This window comes from Crotalus tigris, unplaced genomic scaffold (assembly GCF_016545835.1).
Source record: "Crotalus tigris isolate CLP2741 ecotype Arizona unplaced genomic scaffold, ASM1654583v1 scf7180000017551.9496454, whole genome shotgun sequence".
In the NCBI taxonomy this organism is placed as follows: Eukaryota; Metazoa; Chordata; class Lepidosauria; order Squamata; family Viperidae; genus Crotalus; species Crotalus tigris.
The window spans coordinates 4609734-4636801 of NW_024096469.1; the positions used below are offsets into that span (position 1 = coordinate 4609734).

Below are 27068 nucleotides of genomic sequence, written 5' to 3' on the forward strand. Positions count from 1 at the left end.
TTATATAGCATAATTGAAAGGACAATCGGTGCAAAATATGAGAATAACTAAGTACAGGTAGTCCTTGACTTACAACCATTCATTTCGTGACCGTTCAAAGATACAACACTGAAAAAATTTACAACTGGTTTTGCAACACAGCCGTTGCAGCAACCCGATGGTCACGTGATCAGAATTCAGGTGCTTGACAACTGGGATGTATTTATGACAGTTGCACTGTCCTGGAGTCATGTGATCACCAATTGTAACCTTCCCAGCAGGCTTTTGACAAGCAAAGTGAATGGGGGAAGCCAGATTCACTTAAGAACCACATGCTTCACTTAAGAGCTGCAGTGATTCACTTAACAACTGCACAAAACAGGTTGTAAAACGGAGCACAACTCAATTGTTTTGCTTAGCAATGGAACTTTTGAGCTCCATTGTGGTCGTAACTTGAAGACTATCTGTATTTACAGAAAAATTTCCTTCTGAAGGCAACCATTATACCACCAGCATTAAAATGTTCAAAGGACATTATTGGAAGTTATTCTGCCTCAGCAAATGAACAATAACAAAACTGAATAAATTACCCATAAGATTATTCCAAATTGCTTTTGCACTAAATTCCTAAAATGCAAGGTTCCACTGGCTGTTTCTATGATTTGTGATTTGTGCCATGTTTGAATTTGTCTTTGGTTCTCTTAGTGGATAATCTTGGGAAGAAAAGAGGGCCGGCCACATACTCACTCCACTTTTTAAACATCACTTACTCCACAGCTATTGTCCAGCAAGAACCACTGACTGACTTTTAATGCTTCTTGTTGATAGAAATAAAATACATATTTCTGAATAGGGCAACTGGTAGAAATAAATTTAATGGGTGATAACTCTTGCAACCAAATGTTCAACAGAACCTATTTTGCAATTAGCTAACCAGATATATATGTTGAGTGTTTTAATTTTTGGCAATTTTTCACCATATATTTGTTCAGTTTGATGAATGCCAAAACTGGAACCTAAAACAGCTACTGAAACTTAGAAGTCAGGAAAGGATAGACAGTAGTCATAGCTTTTGCACTGTTTATTGCTAGACGGCAGATTTTTTTATTAGAATTTGTTCAAATAAATACCTAATGCCACATTTGTTAGTCTCTTATGTATAACTGGGCATGTATAAATTAATGTAAAATTAATCATTATGTAGTCAGAATCAGTTGAGTCACAAATAATATTTGAGTAAGCTGTCTGTTTGAAATTTTCACAGGTAGTGCATGATACCACTTGCCAGGTGGATGAATTTACAATAATTACACCACAATCCAATTTACCATGCCTCCTCTTCAGGCTTCTCTTTAGAGCATCAGCATCTTCCTATCTTATCCCATAGCACAATGTCATGTCAGGAAGTTCCTACCTTCCATTCTAAACCATTGGCTGCTACTGCTTTTGCATACTAAAAGGCATCATAGCAAAGATGTATGGTAGTCCTCAAGTTACAACCACTCGTTCAGCAACCGTTCAAAATTATAATGGTGCTCAATAAGAGACTTGCTATTAGCCACAAAGTGGTGGCTGTTACAGCATCCCTGTGATTACATGATTACAATTTGGTCGCTTGGCAATCAGCTCACAATTACAACAGTTGCAGTGTCCTGTGGTTATGTGATCACAATTGTGACTTTCACTTGCAAAGTTAATGGGTAAGTCGCTTGTGCTCCTGGTGTTTTTTTGCCTGCCTGGGCATCCACTCACTTGTATTCCACAGTGCCTGCCCATATTGTAGTGCCCCGTGACATCCGCACACCCACCCCTGCTTGGTAGTACTGCCCAAGGTGTCTGCTTGCACTCTTTAGCAACTGTCTGTACTGAATTTGCCTGTCCACTCTTAGCTGTCATCCACACTCTCACCTGCCAGCCTGCTTGCCTTAGACTCTTGCTTCTTCCTATATGGTCACGTGAGGCCCTCATTTTATGACCCACACAGTTATGACCAACTAGGACTGCTGAGATTGCCATTGCTAAGTGATGCAGTTATAAAGCACAATGTTATGACTGCATCACTTAGCAACAGAAATTCCAGTCCCAATTGCAGCTGTAATTGAGGACTACCTATAATATTGGTTATCTTATTAGACAAAAAGTTTACCAAAAGTCAGTATAAGGCAAAATTGAAGGCTGACTTGATATAGAAGTCATAAGTCCTAAAATGGAATGTATAAAAGTCAGCAGGTTATAGGTGCTGTGATTTCAGGCTGCAAGCACAATGGACAGCAGAGTATGAGGCATGGGGTTCATTATTAGATCTGACTTGATCCTTAATGTCAACATTTATTGGTAATAAGGTTTCTTGACAATAAATCAGGGATTATCAACCTAGACTTTAGGGCAATGTGTGAGCCTCCCGAAATGGGCAGGTCTGAAATGTTTATATCAGTTTTGCCCCTAATTTTTCCCAAAGTCCCTAAAGCAAAATGACAAAATAAGCATTTCAGATCCGCTGTCTCCACTTCCAGTCACTAGCTATGTCCTCTGTTCTCCCATGTCAAAATAATATTGCTCATCCCAATTAAGAGTGAATCATCTGAAGGTTAGTCTCGAACAGCACAATCAGATTTGAAGAGGATCCAATGATATCAAGAATATAAAAATGGAGTAGACTAAGGAAATGGAATGTGGCATTGCTGAATCACCAATGCTGCATCATTATACTGAAGTTTGAAGCTGAAATATTTCTGATTATGTAAAATATAAAAATAAATATTTTTAAATAAAAAGACACATCTTTCATTTGGCACATAATCAGGTGATTCTTTCTATTCCTATTGCACACAGGGCATGAACATCTCACATGCCAACAAAATGGTCACCTCAGAACTGAGTGAGCAAAACTACAGGTAGTCCTCGCCTTACAACAGTTTATTTAATGACCATTCAAAGTTACAACAGCACTGAAAAAAGTGACTAATGACTGTTTTTCACACTTTCATACACTTATGACCGCTGTAGGATCTCAATGGTCATGTGATTGAAATTCAGATGCTTGACAACTGACTCATATTTATGACAGTTGCGGTGTTCTGGGGCCATGTGTTCACCTTGTAGCCTTCTGACAAGTCAATGGGAAAGCCCGATTCACTTAACAACTGTGGCAAAAAAGGTTGTAAAATGAGACAAAATTCATTTAACAAATGTCTCACTTAGCAACATAAATTTGGGGCTCAACTGTCTGTAGTCGTACATCGAGGACCACCTGTAAATACCCTTTTCTCAGTTGATCCTGGCCATGCTACAAAATGTTCTGGGAAAAGATTATTTTTCTGCCATGGCCCACGGACGATGCCTTCATCTCCACCGCAGCCTGAGACTCCTGTCAGCTGTACCAGGATAGAGGAGCATTTCCTCCTTGTCTCCATGCTGTTTGTTGAAAGGCGCCCTCAAACAGTGTAAAAGCTGCCGGGCTTTGCCCCCATTAAGTGACGGGATTGCAGTGACTTGAAACGGAGTCAGAAGAGATGCTGGCTGACGTTTCGGCAGACCGCTAAATGGGTCAAGAGGTCTTTTTCCCCTAAGCAGAAAGCCGGCTGCCCTACATTCCTTTTCTCTTCCAATTCTCTCTTCCGGAGCCCGACTTTCCTCAGCTCGGTAAAGAGCGACTCTACAACTTTCAGGGAGCCGGGAAGGAACGGGGAGTTACGCCTCCTTTCATTTAACCTTTCGTTTCCTTAACTGATCCAGTCGCCTGAGTTCACATACGCACAAAGCATAAATTTTAGTCGGTACTGTCTGAAATACCCGACCACCCGCATCGCAAGCTTAAGTAAGAAAAAGCGCCGCGCGGTAAATGCAGGAAGTCCCTCTCTCGTCTTTTTCCTTCCGGCAGAGGAGGCTTTGCTGGGCGGCCGGGAAGAAGACGTCCGGCCCCTTTCTTCCGCGCTGTCGTTTCCGAGGGGGCTGCGTTCGAGGTTACGCCCTCCCACGCGGGCCGGACTGAAATGAGTGGTGCGTTCCCTGGGTGGGGGGGCTTAATCGCCCCGCCTGGCCTCAGCCTTGGCGTCAGGTGCTATCGGGGCTCCGGCGGAAGAAAGATTTGGGCCGGTGGGGGGCCCCGCTAGAGCTCCGGAGAAGGGAGGCAGGCCGGGCTCCTGGCCTGGTTTTTATAGGGTTGCCCTCCTTGAAGAGCAGGGAGATGAGCTCGGGGCTTGGGCTGGTTTGGCCAAGTGGCAGGACCGTGACCGGGGTGCCGCTGTGTAACGTAGCATCTTTCTGCCGCCGCCGCTGCTTTTTGAAAAGGTGAATTCTAGATGGAAGCCGGCATGGGCTCCCCTTGCCGTATGGAGACAACAAGGCATCTACGTCGAGCCTTCGCTCTTTCCTCTCTTAGATAATTATAGGAAGTCTCCCTCTGTAAGCTAGCTGGCTTTCCCTGCTAGACCTATAGACTAATGCTCGGCCATCATCAAAAGGTAATCCGGTCATATTGGATTGGCTCCCTAGCCTTATAAAAATAATATGCCAGCTTTGCTGTTATCAGATAACAGGGATTTCTCTCTTTATTTCCCTAAATAGAGATGGGGGAGAGAGAAACTAATTGCAAAATGTGTGAGTTTCACACACTAGAAACATAGCCACGCTGACAATGTTTCATAAAGGAAGAAATAACTCACTTGTCACTTATATTTAAGTTTAGATCTGACAGATCTGGTTTCTTGCAGACAAGAAGATAGAAATGTTTCATAGTGCTGTTTTTCTAGTTAGCATTGTTTTAATTTGATCTTAATTCTCAAGATAAAATGAATAAGCTCTGGCAGGGCAAGTTAGATTACCAAGTAAGGAAAATAAAATGTGGTATGTTGTAGCATTATAAAGCAGGAGTTAAAGAATCATAGAATAATAATCCTAGAATATAAAAATTGTAGGAAATGTATTCTAAACTATAAAATCCTTGCGGTTCAGCAATTTGTTAACAAATGGTATATAATTTAAATAATATAGTTACTGTGTAGTTTTATACTATCTTAAATACGTATTAAGGAAATCAACCTTGACTGTCCTTTGGAAGGACAGATACTGAAGCTAAAACTCAAATACTTTGGCCACCTAATGAGGAGAGGATTCATTGGAAAAGACCCTGATGTTGGGAAAGATTGAAGGCAAAAGGAGAAGGAGAGAGCAGAGGATGAGATTGATAGTGTTATCGAGGCAGCGGGTATGAGTTTGGACAGACTTAGGGAGACAGTGGAGGACGGGGGGGGGGGTCCTGGTCTGTTATGGTCCATGAGGTTGCAAAGAGTTGGACACAATCTAGTGGCTAAACAACAACAAATATAATATACTTTTAAGTGCACAACAGACGTCTGGATCTTGCTCAGTTTTGACCATTTGACTACTGTATGTAGGTGTTAAGAACAACACAAATGATAGATTGCAATAGTAAATGGGTACCATGTGAAAAAAAACTAATATCAGTTGTTGAATACAGTTAATGCATGTTATAATTACTTTCTAAGATGAATAAAAGGATATTAACATTTACTGTTTGTATTTCTTTCCAGTGAAAGGATGATGCCCAAACTCAAGGGCTTTGAATTTTGGAAAAACACACTGAGAGGGGCCCGTTTTGTGGTTGCTCCTATGGTGGATCAAAGCGAACTGGCTTGGAGACTGTTAAGCCGCCGTCATGGGGCCCACCTATGTTATACTCCTATGCTGCATGCTCAGGTCTTTGTCAGAGATGCCAATTATCGTAAGGAAAACTTGTATTGTGAAGTGTGCCCTGAAGACAGACCTTTGATTGTACAGGTAATACTGACCAAATGATGTCAGTGGCCTTTCATAACTTTGTTTTGGAATACATTTTTCTGCATTGTGTGACAAATATTTCAAAAAAGTAATTTTAAAATAATTAATGCACCCACTCGAGGACTAATTCCCATAATCCACAGACATTTACTATAGTGGTAAGAATTGTAAACTCAACATGTGTGATATAAGTATTAAGATGTTTTATTAAGACAAAGGAAACTTAGGTTCAAGCCTATCCTTGGTCACTCATGCTCATTAGATGACTTTTGACCAATCACTCTCTCCCAGTCAACTTAGCCCACATGGTGGTAGTTGTGGGGAAAAGGTAATGCTGTCATGATGAATCAAAGAGTTTTTACCTGGAACGTTATAATCAGAACTTGTCAGGTAGTCACAACAACAATAATATTACTTGGATTGGGGAGGACAAAAAAAAAAAAAAGATAGAAAAACGTGGGTTAAAAAGCATCACCACCAGATGGATTCGTAGCTGGCTGACTGGCCGTACTCAGCATGTGGTCCTCAATGGAACTGCATCAACATGGAGGGAAGTGTGGGGTGCCCCAGCGCTCTGTTCTGGGCCCAGTGCTCTTCAACATCTTCATCAATGATTTGGACGAGGGGATAGATGGGGAACACATCAAATTTGCGGATGACGCTAATCTGGCAGGAATAGCCAACACTTCAGAAGACAGGCTTAAGATACCGGAGGACCTGGACAGACTTGAACACTGGGCGCTATCTAACAAAATGAAATTCAGTGGTGAAAAAAGTAAGGTTCTACATTTAGACAAGAAAAACCAAATGTACAGGTATAGTATAGGGGGCACCTTGCTCAATAGTACTAACTGTGAGAGGGATCTCGGAGTCCTAATAGACAATCACCTAAATATGAGCCAGCAGTGTGCTGCAGCTGCCAAAAAAGCCAACACAGTGCTGGGCTGCATTAACAGGGATAGAATCAAGATCACGTGAAGTGTTAATACCACTTTACAATGCCTTGTTAAAGCCACACTTGGAATACTGCATCCAGTTTTGGTCACCACAATGTAAAACAGATGCCGAGACTCTAGAAAGAGTACAGAGAAGAACAACAAAGATGATTAGAGGACTGGAGGCTAAAACATATAAGGAACGGTTGCTGAAATTGGGTATGTCTAGTTTAACGAACAGAAGGACGAGGGGGGATATGATAGCAGTGTTCCAGTATCTCAGGGGCTGCCACAAAGAAGAGGGAGTCAAGCTATTTTCCAAGGTGCCTGAAGGCAGGACAAGAAGCAATGGAGGGAAACTAATCAAGGAGAGAAGCAACTTAGAACTAAGGAGAAACTTCCTGACAGTTAGAACAATTAACCAACGGAACAACCTGCCTCCAGAAGATGTGGATGCTCCAACACTGGAAGTTTTTAAGAAGAGACGACAGCCATTTGTGAAATGGTGTAGGGTTCCTGCCTGAACAAGGGGTTGGACTCGATGACCTCCAAGTTCCCTTCCAACTTTATTATTATTATTAAGTATATAAAATATTTTGTCATACTTAATAACACAATTTAGAAGGCGTTTAATAGCATGATGGCCTATTGTTTTATAAATGTGTTAAATGCTTCTGCCATTTTGATGTTAAAATAAATGCTAACTTACTATTTGGCTTATATATCTCTTTCACAGTTCTGTGCCAATGATCCAGCAGTGTTTGTCGAGGCTGCCTTGTTAGCTCAAGACTATTGTGATGCAGTTGACCTGAATCTGGGGTGCCCTCAGATGATTGCAAAAAGAGGTATGCATAATCTAAAATAATTTAGGCCCCAAAACTACACATACATTGACACAGAACCAGTCTCTCTTGAAAGGAATGAATTAGTAAAGTGCCATCAAGTCCCGCCTGACTCCCTCCAACTACACAACAAATGCTTGTCATTGTGAATTCTCTAGGAAAAGCCATCTTTTAGATTATCTTCTACTTCCTCTATGCTTGCCATGTGCAGTCATTCTTTCTTTGCTCCCTAGAAGTAATCTTTTTATTTCTCCAATATATTTTCCATCTTTATTTATTCTTGAGCCTAAAGGGCGGGGGGAGGGAACTGTCTACTGCTGTGGCTATTTTGTGTAGCTAACATTGGGCCAGTCCCTGTTAGACCATAATTTTTTGGATTTTCTTTCAGGTCACTATGGAGCATTCCTGCAAGAGGAGTGGGACCTTCTCCCAAAAATGAGTAAGACCTGATCGTTCTTGATTATAGGATGGGATGAGGAAAGAGTGGAACCAAAATGTGTTATATTTATCCTTGGGGCATCCTGTTTGGATGACACAGCAAGCTATGAACATAGATTTTGGTAACTGGTCCCTCTGCCTTGACAATATAACCAAAAATAGTTCTGTAGGGTTTGCTGGATGCAAAGTAATTCCAGCAACAGTTAACTGGACTGTATTCCCATACTTCTTCTGCATACAAAGTTGTGGATATGCTATCTTGCTAATTATGACTAGAAGAAACATATAGCTAATATTATAAAATAAAACAGAACTGGCAGCTGATTCCTAATTGCCCAACACAGGACAGAGGGGCCACTGAATTGAAATGGTGCAGTAGCCAATATGGTAGACTTTTGGTTCATATTTTTGAAGCTCCCTCATTGCTTTGGGTCACTGACACAGGATTATCCTTCCACTATAGACAGTTCTTTTGTCCACAAAATCTTTTTGCAAATGTAAACTTGACACACACAAGAGACAGTAGGGCCTAATAGTTATTTATTCCTGTAATAATGTATACACGCAGCAGTGTGGTAAACACATGCTGTTTATCAGAAAAGGGGATTGCAGTTATTTGTTCTTCTACTAATGTAACTTCCAGATTCAGCCATTTTCTTTCTCTTGTTTTCCAGTTGCATTGGCCAATGAAAAGCTCTCTGTACCTATTACATGCAAAATCCGTGTTTTCCAAGAAATTAGTAAAACTGTGAAATATGCTCAATTGCTGGAGAAAGCTGGTTGTCAAGTAAGGAATCCATTATAATCTGTTTTGAAGTATGAATTATATGTACGTATCTATAATGCTATTGTCTTTCAGCTTAAGTGATGCTATGCAAAGTTCAGAAAAGGAGGAAGGAAAATGTAAACCAAGACAGACACATAAGTCAAACATGAGAGAACATTAACTTACACTGATACTGTTCACTCTACTTCTCCATATTTTATCCTTGAAAACTCCCTGCTTTCAGCACATCTGTGCATAGTTTCATATATTGCCTTTATTTATTCAACTTCTCTCTTTTTGAGAATGACATAAAATTTATTCAATTATTTTTAGTTTTCCTCTCAGTTTGTTCACTTATACGTAATGGCTTTGCGGTTTAATATTCATTCTCTTTACATATATGATCAAATCACATCAGCATAGTTTTTCATACTAGTAACTTACTTTAGTGTTCGGCCTACATTTATTAATCACTCATTAATTCTTGACCACAACTTTTCTTTTTTTACCACCTTTTTAAGTAATCCTTTTTTCCCTGCATTAAACTTGTTTCTATGTTTTTCTTGACATCGCCCGGTCTCACTTCTGTGCAGTGAAGTGGGCAAACGTATGCTGTTACCCATGGCGAATTTTGCTTGCTCCCACAAACATTCATTCCTACACCAGAAACACTAAGTTCCATGGTCTTTCTATCAGCATTTATACCTTTTAACATTTCCTCTCCATTTTCCAAGCCTTAGTAAACATTCTACCAAGGTATGTAAATTCTGCAGTATTAATTGTTCTTGATTTTGTTGTTTAGAAATTACTTGCAGTTGTTCAGTCTGTTGGTTAAATGCAACTATCTTGGTCTGTTATTCTTCTTCTTTATAAAATTAGTTAATATTTACTGCTAACATAACAATTATTTGGGTTCACAGCCAACAATATAGAATTAAATTGTAATGCTATACTTGGCATTGTAAAGGCTCTGGGCTTGCAAACCGCCCACAGTCATTTAGGTGGGATGTTACAGGCCTTAGTCATACTCATGCCATATGCAGCATTCTGCATAGTTAATAGTAAGATTATTACTGATCAATTTTGGCATATATGACAAATGCAATTAAAGTTCACTTTTAGCTCAGGATCTCTAATATGGTCAATGTACTGTTGCTCTCATCCCACCAACTAGGAAGTATTTGCAATATAATAGCACACAAGTCAAGATGTTTAATATGATTTGATGTCAGTATCAAACTATTAACCTTTTTAGATAAAATAGGCAGGTATGTTCCAAGAAGCTTATTTAGTATTTGAGGAAAAACAGATAGTCCTTGCTTAACAGCTGTCTTGTTTAGCCAACATTCAGAGTTGTGATAGAACTGAAAAAGTAGCTTTATGACCATTCCTTATACTTCTGACCATTTCAGGGTCAGATGATAGTTTCAAGCATTTTGCGACTGGTAGGCATTTTACAACTATTACAGCATCCCATGCTCACAGGATTGCCATTTGTGCACTTCAATCATTGGAGAAGCTGGCAGTGAAATTGCAGTTTGCAGTCACATGACATCTTGTTTGATGACACGTAGATGATCTGTTTAATGACCACAGTGGAAGTGAGGTCATAAGTCCATTATGATCACATGATGCATTACTTAACTATCACGTTGCTTAATGATGGAATTGCCAGTCCATTTGTGATTGTTAAGCAAGGACTACCTGTACATACAACCAAACAGTATACAACCATTTGCTTAGCAACTGTTCGAAGTTACAATAGCATTGAAAAAAAGTGTTATGTGACCCTTTTTCACACTAATGACTGCTGTAGCATCCCCATGGTCATGTGACCAAAATTCAGATGCTTGACAACTGACTCATTTTTATGACAGTCGCAGTGTCCCAGGGTCATGTGATCACCATTTGTGACCTTCCCAGCTGGCTTCCAACAAGCAAAGTCAATGGGGGGTTTTTGCCAGATTCACTTAACAACTGCAGTGATTCGCTTAACTCTGCAAAAAGGTCATAAAATGGGGCAAAAGTCACTGAACAACTGCCTTGTTTAGCAACAGAAATTTCAGGGACAATTATGGTCGTAAATTGTGACCACTTGTAATGTTATCGGAAAAAAATAGATATGGAATTTAGAATTCCTAACTATTTGTAAAAAAAAAAAAAAAAAAAACCCAGCTGGCATTAGAGACAAATGAAATATTTTCTAAGATTGTCTCAGTCACATACAATTTGTTACAGCTTCTAACTGTCCATGGCCGCACTAAAGAACAGAAGGGACCTCTGGTTGGTGTGGCTTCCTGGGAGCACATACAGGCTGTGAGGTAAATACCCATAGCTAACCTGGGGAAGGGACCCTGTACTATTGAATGCATATACCCGTTTCCCCGAAAATAAGCCCTATCCTGAAAATATAAGCCCTAGCTTGATTTTTACGTGTGCGCCTAATATAAGCCCTACCCCAAAATAAGCCCTAGTTTGGGGGCGAGACACGTGTAAAAATCAAGCTAGGGCAGGGGGTGGAGCTTGATTTGTTTTGTGGCTGCTTGCGGCCACTCGCCATGTGGCACATTGTGCCGTTGCTGCTGCTCATGGCAGGAGGCCATGTGGCTCATCACGCCGATCACAGCAGAAGACCACATGGCTCATTGCGCCGATCGCGGCAGGAAGCTGCGTGGTGCATTGCGCCGGTGCTGCCACTCCTGCACGCCACAGCACAACACGCCATGGTGCAACGCGAGCGATGGCCTCTGGTATGCGGCCGCAAATAGATGTAGAAGAACTCAGGCAGCAGCGCGACAGGTGTCGGGGTATGGGAGGCCCGGCTGTGGTGGTCCTAAGGTAAGCAGGTAAGACATCCCCTGAAAATAAGACTTGGTGCCTCTTTCAAAAGCAAAAAAATATATAAGATGGGGTCTTGTTTTGGGGAAAACACGGGTAGATTGATTCACTGACTGTATTGTATTTGTATCTCATCTTTTAGATAATTAATGCCTCCCAAATGGGCCCACATGAATTAAAGCAAAGAAATGGACTCTGCCTTTAAGTTTACTTTCTGCAGCAGGCAAGACTCATTAGAGAAGAGGAATAGAGGGGCTAAGAAAGGCAGGAGGTTAGTTTCTCACAGCCAGAATGAAATGAAATTGGGAGCTACGTACTGGCATGTAAGCCATGCGTGCTGGGTCGATTTTCCTGTTACCCTTTTCTGACTGTTCCTAAACAAGGACATCTTGACCAGTGGGAAAGGCCAGAGGGTTCTGCCCTTTAGTTCTCTGAGCACACGGAATTATCAGTAGGATTGGAATATTGTATCTTGGAAGGAATATTGTATCTTGGAAGGGAGAGACCAAGTCCCTGCCTTTGGTCCTCAGTTCAGTGTTAGTCAGGAGGGTTTTTTTTCTAGGCACTGAATGCCATCAATTTAGAGAAAATACTGTCTGGCGAGTCTAAGAGTTTGCTGCTCTTGGAAGTTTTTAATTTCTATTATTGATGCATTATCTTTCCTTTTCCATTTGCTGTCATAGAAAGGCTGTAAACATCCCCGTTTTTGCAAATGGAAACATTCAATACCTCAAAGATGTGGAACGGTGTATTCAGAAGACAGGCGTTCAGGGTGTTATGAGCGCAGGTAGGAAAGAAAAAGAAACTGTTCAATGTCTCAATTGAAGTTAAATGATACCAATGATACTCTTGTTTATAGTACGGTCATCTGCTGTTTCTGTTGCTTTCATTATCCTTTAGAGCAGTGATTTAAATTTTCTGAGCAGAGATCAGTGGTGTCGAATATGATAAATATAATCCTCTGCCCAGACTCCCGGTGACTTTGGGGACCCAGCAATGCAATATTCTTGCAATAATATTGAAGTGGGTTTATCACTGCTATTTCTAGTTGTTGTTTCTGTTTACTTCCAATCTACCCTACAGACTGGGTGACACATCCAAACATTAAGACCGACCATTTAAAAAGATAGGATAGTTACTGTAGTGGATACCTCACGCAATAGACACCGACAACTGAAGTAGATTCAAAATGATTCATTTCCAAAGCTAGCAGGGTATATAGAGACATTGGACTCCTGCATCCAGATGAGCCAGAAACAAGAGCTCCAAGGGGGGCATAGGTGTTATACGTGGAATCTTGATCAAAGAATGCATGTTAATAGAGGACCCCAATAGGAAAAAAAAATGCTTTTCTACTGATAAGATGACTCTGAGGGAGACACAGGTGTCATGGTGTGAAAAAAAAATGCTTTTCTACTGATAAGATGACTCTGAGGGAGACACAGGTGTCATGGTGTGAAGGTTTAACAGATACATCCTTTGGAATGCATAGTGCAGCGGTTCTCAAACTTTTTAATGCCGCAACCCCCCCCCCAACCAGTCGTAAGTCGAGGACTACTCAACCGGTCGTAAGTCGAGGACTACTCAGCTGGTGCAGCACCGTTTGCCGAATGGGACTTTTGGCGGGCTCAGCAGGGCAGAGACAGCCTGGACAATTCCTATTGGCTTTTGAATGCCAATAGAATTAGACTCTATTCAAGAGAGTCTATTCTATTGGCTTTCAAAAGCCAGTAGAATAAAAGGGAGTAGCACAGCTAAGGAAAAGGGGGAAAAAATGGCGGACTGCATTGTTTGGTGACCCCCATGAAATGGTCATTTGACCCCAAATGGTGTCCCGACCCACAGGTTGAGAACCACTGGCATAGTGCTTTAGTTTAAAAAGCAGAGGAGGCCATTAATGCTGAATAACGAGGGTTTTAGAAGTTTTCAGACCAAGGAACCTGTTAGTGAAAAAAAACCTTTTGGACCCCATTATCTGGAGATAAAACGCTGGTGATAGAAAATTGCCTGGGTTCAAGTGGCTCTTTTCCCCTCCTCAACCCTTTAGTCTTTCAAGGGACCATATCAAATTCTTGGGGAGGTCTGGGTTTCACGAAACATAGCTTGGAGATATCCGCCATACAAGATTGAAATGACTGGCTATTCTAAATGCTTACTGAAGAGTTTATTTAAATAAAAATTTGAGTTTGCGTATAAAATATATTGTTTTAGATGGAGAAACAAAAGATATGAAATGCAGTTGTATATGCATATTAACCACCTCTTAGCTTGCATCTGGATTCTGGAAGAAAATTGCTTTTCCCGAAACACTGGTGATTATCCAGGAGTGTGAAAATGGTTCATCTCAAAATAGTTTGATCACAAAATTTGGCAAACCATCCTGCTTTCAAGCAGTCAAGAGGTGTTGAAATTTATGTATTGAATTTATTTATGAAATTTATATGCCCTCCCATCTTGAGAATCTGGGTGGCTAATAAGTATTTTGAATTTGAAAAGCTTCCACAATGTGTGAAACCGCTCATTTTGCACAACCTCGTGCTTGAAAACATTTTAATATGAAACATTTTGTACACCCCTCTCTTTTACAGGCAATCCTTGACTTACAACAGTTTGTTTAGTGACTGTTCGAAGTTACAACGGCGCTGAAAAAAGTGACTTATGACCATTTTTCACACTTACAACCATTGCAGCATCCCCACAGTCACGTGATCAAAATTCAGACGCTTGGCAACTGGTTCATATTTGTGATAGTATCCCAAGGTCATATGATCACTTTTTGCACCCTTCTGACAAGCAAAGCCTTTGGGGAAGTCAGAATATTATATGTATATTATAACTTAATTATAATATAACTATAATATTATAACTTAAGAACTGCAGTGATTCACGTAACAGCAGTGGCAAGAAAAGTTGTAAAATGGGGCCAATTCACTTAACAAATGTTTCACTTTAGCAGCAGAAATTTTAGGCTCAATTGTGGTCGCAAGTCGAGGACTACCTGTAATAATAATGAAAGCGGTTGAAATCTTAATTTCGGAAAATGAGGGTGGTTTAGGAATTGAGGCTAGTTAGCTAACTATGTTAACAATGAAATTGCATGGGAACATAAGAGAAATAAGGCTTCATTAATTTTACAGAGGAGGTAAAATAATAAAGTAATTTCTATTCTGAAATAGCAAGAAATAGATTTTAATTTCATGCCGAGAAATATGAATAACGGAGTGACGTACAGGTAGTACTCTCCAATCGCAATTGGAACTGGCAATTCATCACTAAGCAACAACAGTTTTAAAGTGAAACATTGCATGACTTACCACATCAGCTACAGTTGCAAAGTGAATCGCGCATGGCTATTAAACGTGACGTGACCATGTGGCAACTTAAATACTTCCTGCTGGCTTTCCCATTGACTTTGCTAGTTGGAAGCTGGTTGTGGAGTTCATAATTGGCAATCATACGATCGTGGGATCCTTCAACCGTCATAACTGCTTGCTAGCTGTCAAGTTCCCAAATCAGGATCACACGAGCATGAGGATGTTGCAACCAGCTACAGATTCAAGGACCAGTTGTAATTTTCCTTTTTCGGTGCTGTCGTAACTTTGAGCAGTGGCTGAGTGAACAGTAAGCGAGGACTACCTGTATTTATTCACAAACTCAGGTTTCCAAAGTGCGATTGCAGAGGCACTAAGAATATGGAATATTTGGAGAAGTTTGGAAGCAGGAGAAGGAAGTTCTTAACTTGCTCTAACTCCCAGCAGCACCAGCTAATTCCCACTGGGAATCCTTCATGCCCTATCAGTTAAGGCCAAACTCCTTACTTTTTTTTTTTTTTTTTTTTTTGCATTTTCTTCTTTTAGAGGGCAATCTTCATAATCCCGCTTTATTCGAAGGAAGACATCCAGTCGTCTGGGAGATGGCTGAGGAATACCTAGAAATAGTACAGCAATATCCTTGCCCATTGTCCTATGTCAGAGCTCATCTCTTCAAGCTTTGGCATCACACGTGAGTGATTCTGATGTTCGTAGTATTTCCTGTGCTATCTCACAGTGGATTTCCACCACCGTTGGTGTAAGGAGGGAGATCTCATGGCAGTGAAAAGCTGAAGCTGTGCATCTCATTTGCTAAGTTTGGACTGAAATCTCTTCTTCATCACTTGTGTTGATTTCCCTCAGGCTGCAGGTTCACCAGCAGCTACGTGATGAATTAGCAAAAGTGAAGACACTGGAAGGATTAGTGGCTGTCAACAGGGAGCTCAAGTTGCATTGCCAGGTATCAGCTGACGCTTTGTGTATTGCAGTAGCCCTGAACTTTCATGGGGAAAAATTTGGTACTGTAGGACCTCTCATTTGTCAAACAAGATAAGTTGATGTCTCTTAACAAATTCTTATTAATGAGAGTGTGTAATAATTGCAGCAGATTTTAACCAGTTACTTTCTTTACTATTTCTCCTGAGCTCCAGCTGGGCCCATTGGCTTTCTTTAAAAAAAAAAAAAAATAGAGGTGGCAAGTAGATGAGTTATACAGGTTGTCTGCTTGGAGACTTATTAAAAACATAAAAGGGAGGCAAAAAAGGAAAGAGGGTTTGCCACTGCTATTGATTGGGCTGAGGGGCATGCAGGAAGTAGGGGGAAGGCAGGGTAATAGCGGGAGTTGAAATAGATTTGTTTTGGTGTGATTGTGTGAATAGGGGTAAAGGTATGTAAGAAAGAATAAGAGCTGAGAGTTGATTCTTAGAGTAACGGGACTTGTGAGTAGGGTTAATGATGAGTAGGAAAAAGAGGCAAGGAGAGTTTGAGTGATGGGGACAGCTGCTAAATGGCTGGCTTGTCTTCTGTGATGAGGGCCACTATTCCAGCATGCTGCTATTTTTCAAAAATCCCTATTGGCCCTGGATCCAAGAAGATGAAAAATGCTTGATCTAAATTACTATGCCCACTTGGTGTTACTTTTCTTTAAGGCATTTGAAGTTTCTTCATCCTCCAAAGGAAACACAATCCTGGGGACAGACATTACTTCAAAGAGTTGCACACAAACTCACGTTGTTGGAATCAGAACCAAAGCAATGCACAGCCATACTATTTTCATACTCCATTTTCTAGTTTCACAGAATGGCTTAATACATTCTTATGTATGGGTTTTATGCATTTTTTTTATTTTCATTTTTGCTCTATCAGGCTAAGGTGGGTCTTCCTTATAAAAATTGAATTTGTCATTGGTTCTGCTCTATGTGCAGAAAGAAATAGCACATTTGAAGGAAGAAGAGAAGCCAAAGGGAGGATTACCTTTCTTCCACTGGATTTGTCAGCCATACCTAAGACCAGGGTGAGTGCTTATATTGCATTGTTAATTTGACAGATTAAATTTGTGCAATATATAATTGAAGGTGAAGGAATGTAGTGCTAGAATGATAGCTTAAGAAGCTTGTCCATGGCACTCTAAATTCCTTCCTCTTTGCCATGTAACGAGCTATAATGATAATTGCAACAGGTGATATTTTTTCCTCTGAATACCCATCCTTGTGTTATTAAGGTATGCATGCATGTTAGTCCTTCAGGTATGAGCATTTTCTTGTAGGCTTGTCCCATTCTAATGCAAAAGAGAAGGATATTTCTATTCACACTTAGTGGAATTGCTTTATGGGGCCTAGCTACTTGAAAATAACATAAATGAATGTCCTCAATTTAACTTTGTTAACTAGAGCAGTAAAGAGGAGCATAGATAGATAGATAGATAGATAGATAGATAGATAGATAGATAGATAGATAGATAGATAGATAGATAGATAGATAGATAGATAGATAATATTGTCATTTTTTACTGTGGGCAACTGGCATACATTAAAAATGAAATTTTGTTGCTTGCTCTCAAATTCTACACATACATAACACACATTTAAATATACTATATACAACATATGTATAAACCTACACCCTTGCATATAGCAACAATGTTTTGTTTTTTTTTGAAAGAGCTGATGTTGAAGAAGATTTTTTTTAAAAAAAACTTATTTGATATACCTCGAAGGAAAAAGTGGGGCTGGAGGCTATTTTTTCCTCTTTAAGCTCTGTTTATATAACCATTTACAACTGATATTCCTCAGTGTTTACCCAGTCTCTCACATGACCTCTGATACGGTCTTTTCTACAATGGAACAAAGATGGCAGGAGAACATGGGGTGTCTCAGCTTTGTTATTTTTAGGGACTTCTGTAGGCTCCTAAAATGGTAGTATTAGCAAAGAAAGTAATTGTTGCCTTGCATTTTAGATGTTTTTATATTCAATCTTTACAGGCCTAAGAAAACGTGCAACAAAAGTGTCCCATCTAGCATAGAAGGAAGTACTCGGGGAAAACGAGCTCTAGAGGATGATGAAGATGGGAACTCTGATTCTCTCTCAAAAAACAAACAAAAGAAGAAGTTAAGGAATCCCAACAAAAGCTTTGATCCATCATTAAAACGTAAGTTATAAAGCTGTATATAATATAGTCAGTGGGTATAATTGTACTAAAAACAGGAGCATCGGACATTTATTTTTTAAAATATCTCTTTTCAAGCATAGGGAACAGCCTCTCTCAAAATTTCTGCAACTATGGGTCACTAAATAAACATTTGGAAAATGTGGGGACTGTGCAATTAAACAAATAGTCCCTTTGTATTTAAGTGCATGGCAAAAGTAGATGGAGCGACAGGGATTTCTTAGCATCAGGTGGGAAGATAAGGATGCTATCGCTGTGCTGGGAGAAAGGGCAAAAAGCTGGAGTTTTGTATTTGCTGCATTTTAAGAGCAATTAAAAAACAGTGTTTTAAAGCAGTGGTTCTCAACCTTTTTAATGCCGCGACTCCAACCGGTCGTAAGTCGAGGACTACTCAACCAGTCATAAGTCGAGGACTACTCAACTGGTGCAGCACCATTTGCAGAATGGGACTTTTGGCAGACTCAGCAGGGCAGAGACAGCCTGGACAATTCCTATTGGCTTTTGAAAGCCAATAGAATTAGACTCTATTCAAGAGAGTCTATTCTATTGGCTTTCAAAAGCCAATAGAATAAAAGGGAGTAGCACAGCTGAGGAAAAGGGGAAAAAAATGGCGGACTGCGTTGTTTGGCGACCCCCGTGAAATGGTCGTTCGACCCCAAATGGGGTCCCGACCCACAGGTTGAGAACCACTGTTTTAAAGAAAGAGAATACCCTCCTATTTGGAGAATGGTAGGAGCCCAGTTCTCACAGTGTTTCTGTAAGGACCCACCCCACTTTGCATCTTAAGAAGACAGAACTCTTGGAATAATTCTTCCAACAGAAATCCTTTATTAAGAGAAAATGGTTGCAGGCGTTCTAGACAGGACTTGGGGTCCAAGCTCTCCCATTCGAGGTTTTAAGGGGTTCCCCAGTAGTCCCACCCAATCACCCCCCTCTTCCAGTGACAGTTTCAGGCATCACAATCCCACCCCCTTTTCCTTTCTGCCGGCTGGATGGAGACTTCAGAGAAAACTACATGAAAGGTAAATAGCCTCCTTTGTTATGATAAGGCCTTTTGGTGCTATCCACATTCAATCCCTTTGAAGTTGTACCGAAGGAAGTGAGGGCCATAAAGCCCCTTTGTTCACCCCCTTCCCTTTCTTGTATGACAGAATCCAGAGAGGGCAGAAATGGGGTTTTCTATAATTGATAACTGGAGATGAAGTATAATTGGATTCTCACAGTGCTTCAGAGATCACATTCTTCACACTGAGTGTGCCAGTCCTTCTCCAAGCTGCACATCTCATTCTTACGATGCTTCAGAAACCTTCTCATTTTATCCTGGTCTCATGGGAATGGGTTAGTCTGCCATTCTTTAAATAGCGCACCCATTCTCACAATTCCCGGGAAGCAAGGTAGCAAAAAGGAGGGAGAGATGGGGAGGAGTTGCAATTGCAGGGTCCCTGTGGTCATAAGTGTGGGCATGCTGCCAAGCATCCCAATTTTGATCATGTGTCTGCAAGGAATGTTGTAACAACTGCAGGCATGGGTCATAAGTCCATTTTTTTTCAATTCTATTCAATTCCTTTGAATAGATGGACAAATAAGACTACCAGTAGACAATACTACCAGTATTTAGAAAATTTTGGAAACCAAATTTTGAATTGGGACCATTGTTTTTTTAAATTAAGCATAATTCCAGGACCTAACAAGAAAAATACCACAATTTACTAAGATCCATGTTGATCGTCCCAAGGATAAATTTAGTGCAACTTTGCAAAAGAGATATTTCCAATGATATCGGATTGGGAATTTAAATCTGGAGAATATGCAACAATGGGAGAATTAATAGCATATATTCACAATACAAGTTTGACTAAATAAAGCAAGAACAACTTCAATATATAATTGTACAGCATGGCAAATTTAAACATTTAGAGTATGTTTTTAAGAGGAAAAAGAATTAAAAGATCTGAAGTTAGTAATATGTAAACAATTTAAATCTTTATAAATATTACATATCAGAGTAACAAAAGGGAAATTGGAAACTTTAACAATGGATATCAATAGGTTAATCTATTAATAAATTTTATTTTTTCCTCTTTTTTCTATTGGATGATTTATCTTTAAGTAATAAAATAGCTGCAATATCACTTTTAACTCAGAAATATAAAAAGATCTTTAAATAATGTTGCTTTTTGTTTAAAATAATTCAGTGCATTCTGCTTTTTATGTTAAGCCTTTATCAATGATATACTGAGCACCAATTATACAACTTTTAACAATTTCACTGTCCACTTACTGATATTTTTTTTCTTTTTTTATGCTTATCTGTTTTTTAATAGTTAAATAAAATAAATTCTATCATGTTAGGGAAGTAATTGCATCACAAATTTTGAGATTCTTGAAGTTTTGGGACAGAACAAAAGCACCGAGCATTTTCCAGGAGTGGAGCCTCTGTTGACTATGGAATGTTTTTAATTGTTGTTCAAAGTCTCTTTATAACATGTAAATGAAGGTTCAATCATCCAGACCAAAACCTTGAATCTTCATTTATATGTTGCTTTTCATTTTGGGGAGAAACCCCCTGCAGTGTGTTATGGCAAGAGTTGATTCTTTCCAGTGACACTCTGGCTCACTCCTATCCAAATTTTTAGTTTGACTGAAGACGTTAGTTGGATGAGCAATGAAACATCTTAGTTTTAATAAACTTTGGTCCAGTTGCCATGATATAACCTTTTCATTTCTTTATAACAACAGCTTTAACTACAAATGCAATCCCTAGTTGTCTTGTTCTCTATTTTTTTTTCTCTATAATAAATCTGTTGAACTTTTAGCTAAGAGTGGAACATTTAATTTCAAAAGCTATTTGAGGCAACAACTTAATTAACATTTTTCAACATATAAGACGACTTTCTAAACCATGCAAATCTTCTCCGAAGTCGAGGGTTGTCTTATACGCCAAGTCGTCTTATACGCCGGAAAATACCATATTCTCTGGCGTATAAGACGACTTTCTAACCATGCAAATCTTCTCCGAAGTCGGGGGTCACCTTATACGCCGAGTCGTATTATATGCCGGAAAATACCATATTCTCTGGTGTATAAGACGACTTTCTAACCATGCAAATCTTCTCCGAAATCGGGGGACGCCTTATACGCCGAGTCGTATTATATGCCAGAAAATACCATATTCTCTGGCATAATAGACAACTTTCTAACCATGCAAATTTTCTCCGAAGTCGGGGGTCGCCTTATACGCCAGAAAATACCATATTCTTCGGCGTATAAGACGACTTTCTAAACCATGCAAATCTTCTCCGAAGTCAGGGGTCGTCTTATACGCCGAGTCGTCTTATACGCCAGAAAATACAGTAGGCCAACTGAATGTTGCAAAAGAGTTGCAAGCAGAAATACTATCATGCTCTTTTGTAACCCTGTTAGCCTTATAAAGGAGTTGCCTTCAACAGATATTGTATTTTTTCTTCATGGCCAGCATCTTTTCCTAGCTTTTTATTTAAATTAGGGTACTTCAAAAATCTCTTTTGAAACTATTTTTTTCAGAACTGTTTTTAAATTCAAGAGATAGAAATTGTATGTCAGTTTCTAGGGGTAATGTTTGAAATAACCTGAAAACTAATTCATTTTTTCTTGTTTCAGCGAAATATGCAAAGTGTGATCAGTGTGGAAATCCAAAGGTGAATCTTCAAAGTTTTCATTAATGCGCTAATCGTTAAAACCTTGAGTGAAATGATAAATGCTTAAAAAAATCTGTGCATTGAGCCAAGGGATTTGCTGCAACATAGTTTCAATAATATTCCTCCCAGTAAAATTGCAGTTCGGAGCAAATCCTAAAATACTAAATGATTTAAACTATTTTATGCTCTAGTCCAGGGGTGTCAAACTGCCGGCCCATGGGCCGGTTGCATCATAATGGAGGCTGCACCCACCCCAGCTCTGGCAGTGCAAAAAAAGTTGTGATAAGTCACTTGATGCGGCGAGCTTGACACCTGTGCTCTAGTCCTTAAAATAAAGTCATAAGCACTATGTTAACAATAAGTTAATTATCATATGCCTTTATTACAGGCTTTTAAGATGCTTGCTTAGAAAGGTAGGCCAAAAAGGCACTGTCTCCAAGTCAGATTTGACTCCTGCTGGTTTTATGAACACAGCCATCCAGTTTTCATAGAAGCCATATAGCATATCCCAGTCTAACCTACATACAGTTTATTTTGTAGAAGATTCCTATGCAAATATGAACTGAGTCTGACCCTCCTTGGCAAAATCAGTTTAGGTCAATGAAATTTGAACAAGCAGATTTTATTAAGTTATCTGGAAATCTACTGCTATCTACGGAGAGCACCTTATATCACTACTCTTAGTTTTAAATACCTTCACTATAAAAGAACAATACAACCAGTCCTCGCTTACGAATTGCCTCATTTAATAATTGTTGAAGTTACAACAGTGTAAAAAAATTGCTTTTGCGACCAGTCTTCGCATTTACAACCACTGCAGTGTCCTACAATCATACGAACACCATCTCTGTGCTTCACAACTTGCTTGCAACAAGCTGAGTTAATACAGAAGGCAGAAATAAAATATGTCACAATTATGTGATATTTCACTTAACAACTGTGGTGGTTTGCTTAACAGCCAAAGGGATAGTAAGGTCATAAGCCTGTCATGGTCACATGATTTTTGCTTAGCAACTATGGCGCTGAGTGATGGGGTTGCTGGTCCCAGTTATGGTTGCTAAGCAAGGACTACTTGTAAACAGAAGCATAATGCTATCCAAAGCTATGATGGATTCTTGAAAAATTTCTGTATAGAAGGAATAGATTTATATCCATAAGGTGGTTGACTCATAAACCATCTGCTGTGATTGTGGATCTTGCTCTTTTCCCAAAGACAAATTATAGACAAATAATACAGTGACCTCAACATCTGTTCAGGAAAAAATATGGTATTTATTACTGCCTGTGGTGGGATCATAATGGACTAACTGTTTGAGTTTGTTGTACTTTTGGCTTGTGTGTGTGTATTTTATTGGTCAGAGAGTTTAATAGACTTTACTTGCACCAGATCCCATCTTCTGAAATATAAACATATCAGTAACTCTTGTGGAACATTACCTACTTTCACCTTGGGGAAGCTTGAGATCATCCGGATAATCCATAACCTATAGCATTTCTTGATATTGTTGGGAAAAAAAGGGGAGGAAAGCAGGTTCATGTATTAAAGTTATTTTTCAGTAGGGTGTTTCTCCCAATGTAGGTGTGGTAATCTGTTTGCACTATAGAGTTAATATTATAATATTTAATCCACACCTGTACAGCTTGGGAGTAGAAGGCTATTTTGTCCAAATACCTAGATGGGTAGGAAGTGTTGGCAAAAGTCAATATTTTAATGATAGTGATGTGATGTGATTTGCCACTAAGACTCACTTAGAGTCTTCTAAAATTGATGTGTCCACTTTGGCACCGTTCTAATTCTTCAAATAAATCTACGTGACACAGACACATTTTAAAAGGTTTCACAAAGCCTGGGAGGCTAAAACAGATGGATATCCCTCTTTTAAGTCTCGCCCTTTTTTCCTGGATTAACAGTAAATCCTATTAAAGGGGAAGGTGAATTATCTTTTTCTTGTGAATTGGCAGTCTATTAAGAAAAAAAAATTCTTAGTTTTTAGATTTGTTTCATACTTTAGTTGGGACTACATACAACTTTAACTACCCCCCACATGCTGGCAGTGTGATATTATCATATGAAAATTGGACTAATTTGCATCTATTCCTAGGGTAACAAGTGTGTATTTAATCTGTGTCGAGGCTGCTGTAAGAAAAGAGCTTTCAGAGAGACAGCAGATTGTCCTGGTGAGTGCCCGTGTAACCAAAACTCTTTTTTAAAATAACAAAATGCTTCTGTAAGAAGGAATTTTAAAGTCTGTTGCATGATTTTATGCTTATAAACATATAGTTTACATTTCAAATACTGTTTACCCCAAGGCCCAAATCAGAAATATTTCCTGGAAATAACATGCTTGCGATTTAATAAAATCAAAGCAGATTTTCTTTACCAAAAAAAAAAAAAGACCACATTCAAATTATAGCATGATGGTGATAGCCTTTATTCCCCAAATAGCCCTAGACTATATTAACCACAGTTGATTAAGCTTTGACCCGATACCTAAAATTTAGTTTCAAAATAATTCTCTCTTTTGAAATACTAATTACAATCTTTTACAAAAATCAACTGCTTTGTGCTTTTATTTTCATCTGATGTATGTGATTTAGGAGCTAAATTGTAAGGATTTGTTTTAAAAAAAAATGTTAATTGTATGAATTTTGAAAGCCACAGTACTTTTAATACAAAAGCCACTTTCTTTAATCAAGTCACACAAAAATAACTCGCAGAATCAGATCAGCAAGTGGTCATGAATAAACGTTTCTGTAACTTTTATAGGGAATCCTGTCTGTCATAAAGATATAAAATTACTGGGTTTTTATTTTCCCTTGAAATAATCACCTGCATAGTGGCTTTTTAAAATTCATGCCTATCCCATTTTAACCATTTGATCACAGTGAGCCATTTGTATTTGGGATCATTTTAATTTGCTGCTTAATACAGAAAGCTTCTGAATGGAATAATAATAACAGCAATGATAATAATACAATTTAGCTCCTAAATCACATACATCAGATGAAAAGAAAACCACAAAGCAATTGATTTTTGTAATGTTTTCCATTTCTTATTCTTCAAATGCTAGCCATCCAGGATATGTGTGTTTTTTCCAGGTCACGGTCTACTTTTTAAAACCAAACATGAAAGGTCTATTTTGTGGAAAAGTGGCCAATCCCATATGGAAAATATTAAGCGGACAACACAGCAAGGTGAGGTGGAGGAAGCAATGTTGCTTAAAGAGGCTATCAACGGTGTGGCATGAGGCCTTGGAAAGCCCTCCTGGATCTTCGAACTGTCCTCCCCCCCCCCCCCGCCAAAGAAACCTCTGCTTCCAGAACACAGCTGTTGACACCACAAGGCCTGTTTTAAAATTAATGACAAATTTTACTTAAGAAAAAGATACTTTCTCAGGGAAATGTCCTGTAATGGAAATAAAAGGATGCAATTAAAGTTTTCACGCTGTGTTGAAAAGACTTCAAAGACTGGGCCAGATGTACTGGCCTTACAATGCTGCATTGGAGACATCTCTAAAGATACAACCTGCCTGTTTTAAACTTTATGTATGGTTTTAAAATTGGCAAATAAACCTTTTGTAAAAGTAGCGTTCTGGAATATTATAACTAAAACACAAGGCACAGTATGTGCAAACTCTAAATAAAAAAAATAAAAGTTTGTTTGGAGCTGGCATTGGGCTCAGACAGGATAGGTGTAAAAGGACAGTAAAACTCAAGAGGAAAGGCATAATTAACAGGACATTAGACCATTGGATTTAGATTCTTGTGTTTATAGTTTAATGAATCTGCAACTATGCCTTTGTTGGAAGACTGCAAATAAGCAAGTCAAATGATGCCAAAAATGAAAGCCGCACATTCATGTTTCATGTTAATTTTGAACAGTGAAAAGACAATGTTTCTACTACTAGCACAGAGGTGGGTAATCTATGGCTTCTGACCTAAGTTGATACTGCTCTTAGCTTGATTTCCAAGTTCCCTTTTAAGATTCTGTAATGATAGCTAATTCTTGCCTTGCAACCTGTTAGTCCAGAAAGAAAATGGGAATTTCCACTGAAGTTTAGCTTTGGTCTCAGCTTACTTGCCCAATCTTGGATAACTCCAGTGGATTATCCCTTAAGAGAGGTGGCCCTAATAGGATACCTCTGTGGTGGTATATTGGAGCAGTTATATGCATCGTAAAGGACATTGGCTAAGAATAAGCCCATTCTTTAATTAAAGTTACTTGGGGAAGAGTTTAGGACCATTTACTAATCTTTTTCAAAGGAGACATAAAAGATTTCATTCTAAAATAGCTGCACTAATAATACAAAGTTATTTGCTTTCAAGAGCTACCAAAGTTTTCAGCATTCTGAAAGCCCATGAATCAGTCCATGAATATTGACGTGTTTGTGAACCAATATTGCTGAAAGAGTAATTCTCATTATAAAAACCCACAAACACCTCCACTCTGGATATCAGATAGGCCATTAGGACAACTTACATTATTTACCCTTAAATGGATGTCCAAGTAAATGTTATTACAGTAGTAACTTTTAAGTATTTGGGCACTTGAAGAACCAGAAATAACTCAGTAAAAAATCCTGTTACTATATTGTGATCCAGAAAGATTTTTTTTCTAACAGCTTTAGAAATTACCTTACGGTAGCAATGATATGCCATGAGTTGCATGCTGTTTACTTGGCCAAGAACAGCCCTTGACCTTAAGGCCATTTAGGAGAATTTGCAAAATACAGCAGGTGGAACCAGATATATTTTATTTCTATGTAAACAAATTAAATACGAATGCAATATTATTACTGTCCAGTCATTAATTTAAATATTTTCTTCTTTAATTTTAATCAAAATTAAACTGGGTGGCACTATTTGGAATCCTTCGTGGGATAAACTTGGGTTCTCAAGTGCTTCAGATCGTGTCACTTGGGAACACATGCAAATACAGTAGGTATAGTGTGATTTCTCTTTAAATTTCCATTTGGCCTCAGCCTTGTTACATGAGGGAAAAGCCATTTTTTGCTGTTTCAACTACAGTGTACTTGTTTCTCATATGTTGGTCTTATCTGAGAGCACACCGTAGAAAAGGATTTTGTCAGAATTATTTTAAGAACTGAATGCAATCCACAACTTCTGATGGCTTTCATATTCCTTCATATTGTTTTGCAATTTTTGCTCCAGTTTGCGTAAAGTTAGAGAATGCTATGAAAGCAAATGCAACCATACTAAAAGTTGTAGTTGACAACAAAACTATTTTGGTATTCAGAAAGATTATGCATCCATATGCAATTTATGTACTACAATATATTGCTTTAGTAACCTTTTAATC

General features: G+C 38.9%; 1 protein-coding gene across 3 annotated transcripts; it reads left to right on the top strand.

Moving 5' to 3' along the window:
* The first annotated feature begins 3841 nt into the window (after positions 1 to 3841).
* On the top strand, positions 3842 to 26536 carry DUS1L (dihydrouridine synthase 1 like). 3 transcript variants are annotated; one of them, XM_039344335.1, is made up of 14 exons: positions 3842 to 3978; positions 5532 to 5778; positions 7450 to 7558; positions 7944 to 7994; positions 8668 to 8780; positions 10998 to 11080; positions 12281 to 12384; positions 15455 to 15599; positions 15770 to 15866; positions 16831 to 16919; positions 17887 to 18053; positions 21711 to 21748; positions 23851 to 23926; positions 24848 to 26536. In XM_039344335.1, exons 2-14 carry the CDS (start codon positions 5539 to 5541, stop codon positions 24994 to 24996), a joined length of 1461 nt encoding a protein of 486 aa, XP_039200269.1. In that variant the 5' UTR covers positions 3842 to 3978; positions 5532 to 5538; the 3' UTR covers positions 24997 to 26536. The 3 variants fall into 3 exon arrangements, with proteins under 3 accessions (XP_039200269.1, XP_039200259.1, XP_039200251.1); XM_039344325.1 differs by lacking the exon at positions 3842 to 3978 and adding an exon at positions 3985 to 4442; XM_039344317.1 differs by lacking the exon at positions 3842 to 3978 and adding an exon at positions 3985 to 4269.
* Positions 26537 to 27068: the final 532 nt, after the last annotated feature.

Excerpts from the sequence above, each read along its gene's own strand:
- DUS1L (XM_039344317.1), top strand. The coding sequence starts at position 4,166 with ATGAGCTCGGGGCTTGGGCTGGTTTGGCCAAGTGGCAGGACCGTGACC. Across the intron at positions 11,081-12,280 it reads GAGCACATACAGGCTGTGAG|AAAGGCTGTAAACATCCCCG; the intron begins GTAAATACCCAT and ends TTGCTGTCATAG. Across the intron at positions 12,385-15,454 it reads TCAGGGTGTTATGAGCGCAG|AGGGCAATCTTCATAATCCC; the intron begins GTAGGAAAGAAA and ends TTCTTCTTTTAG.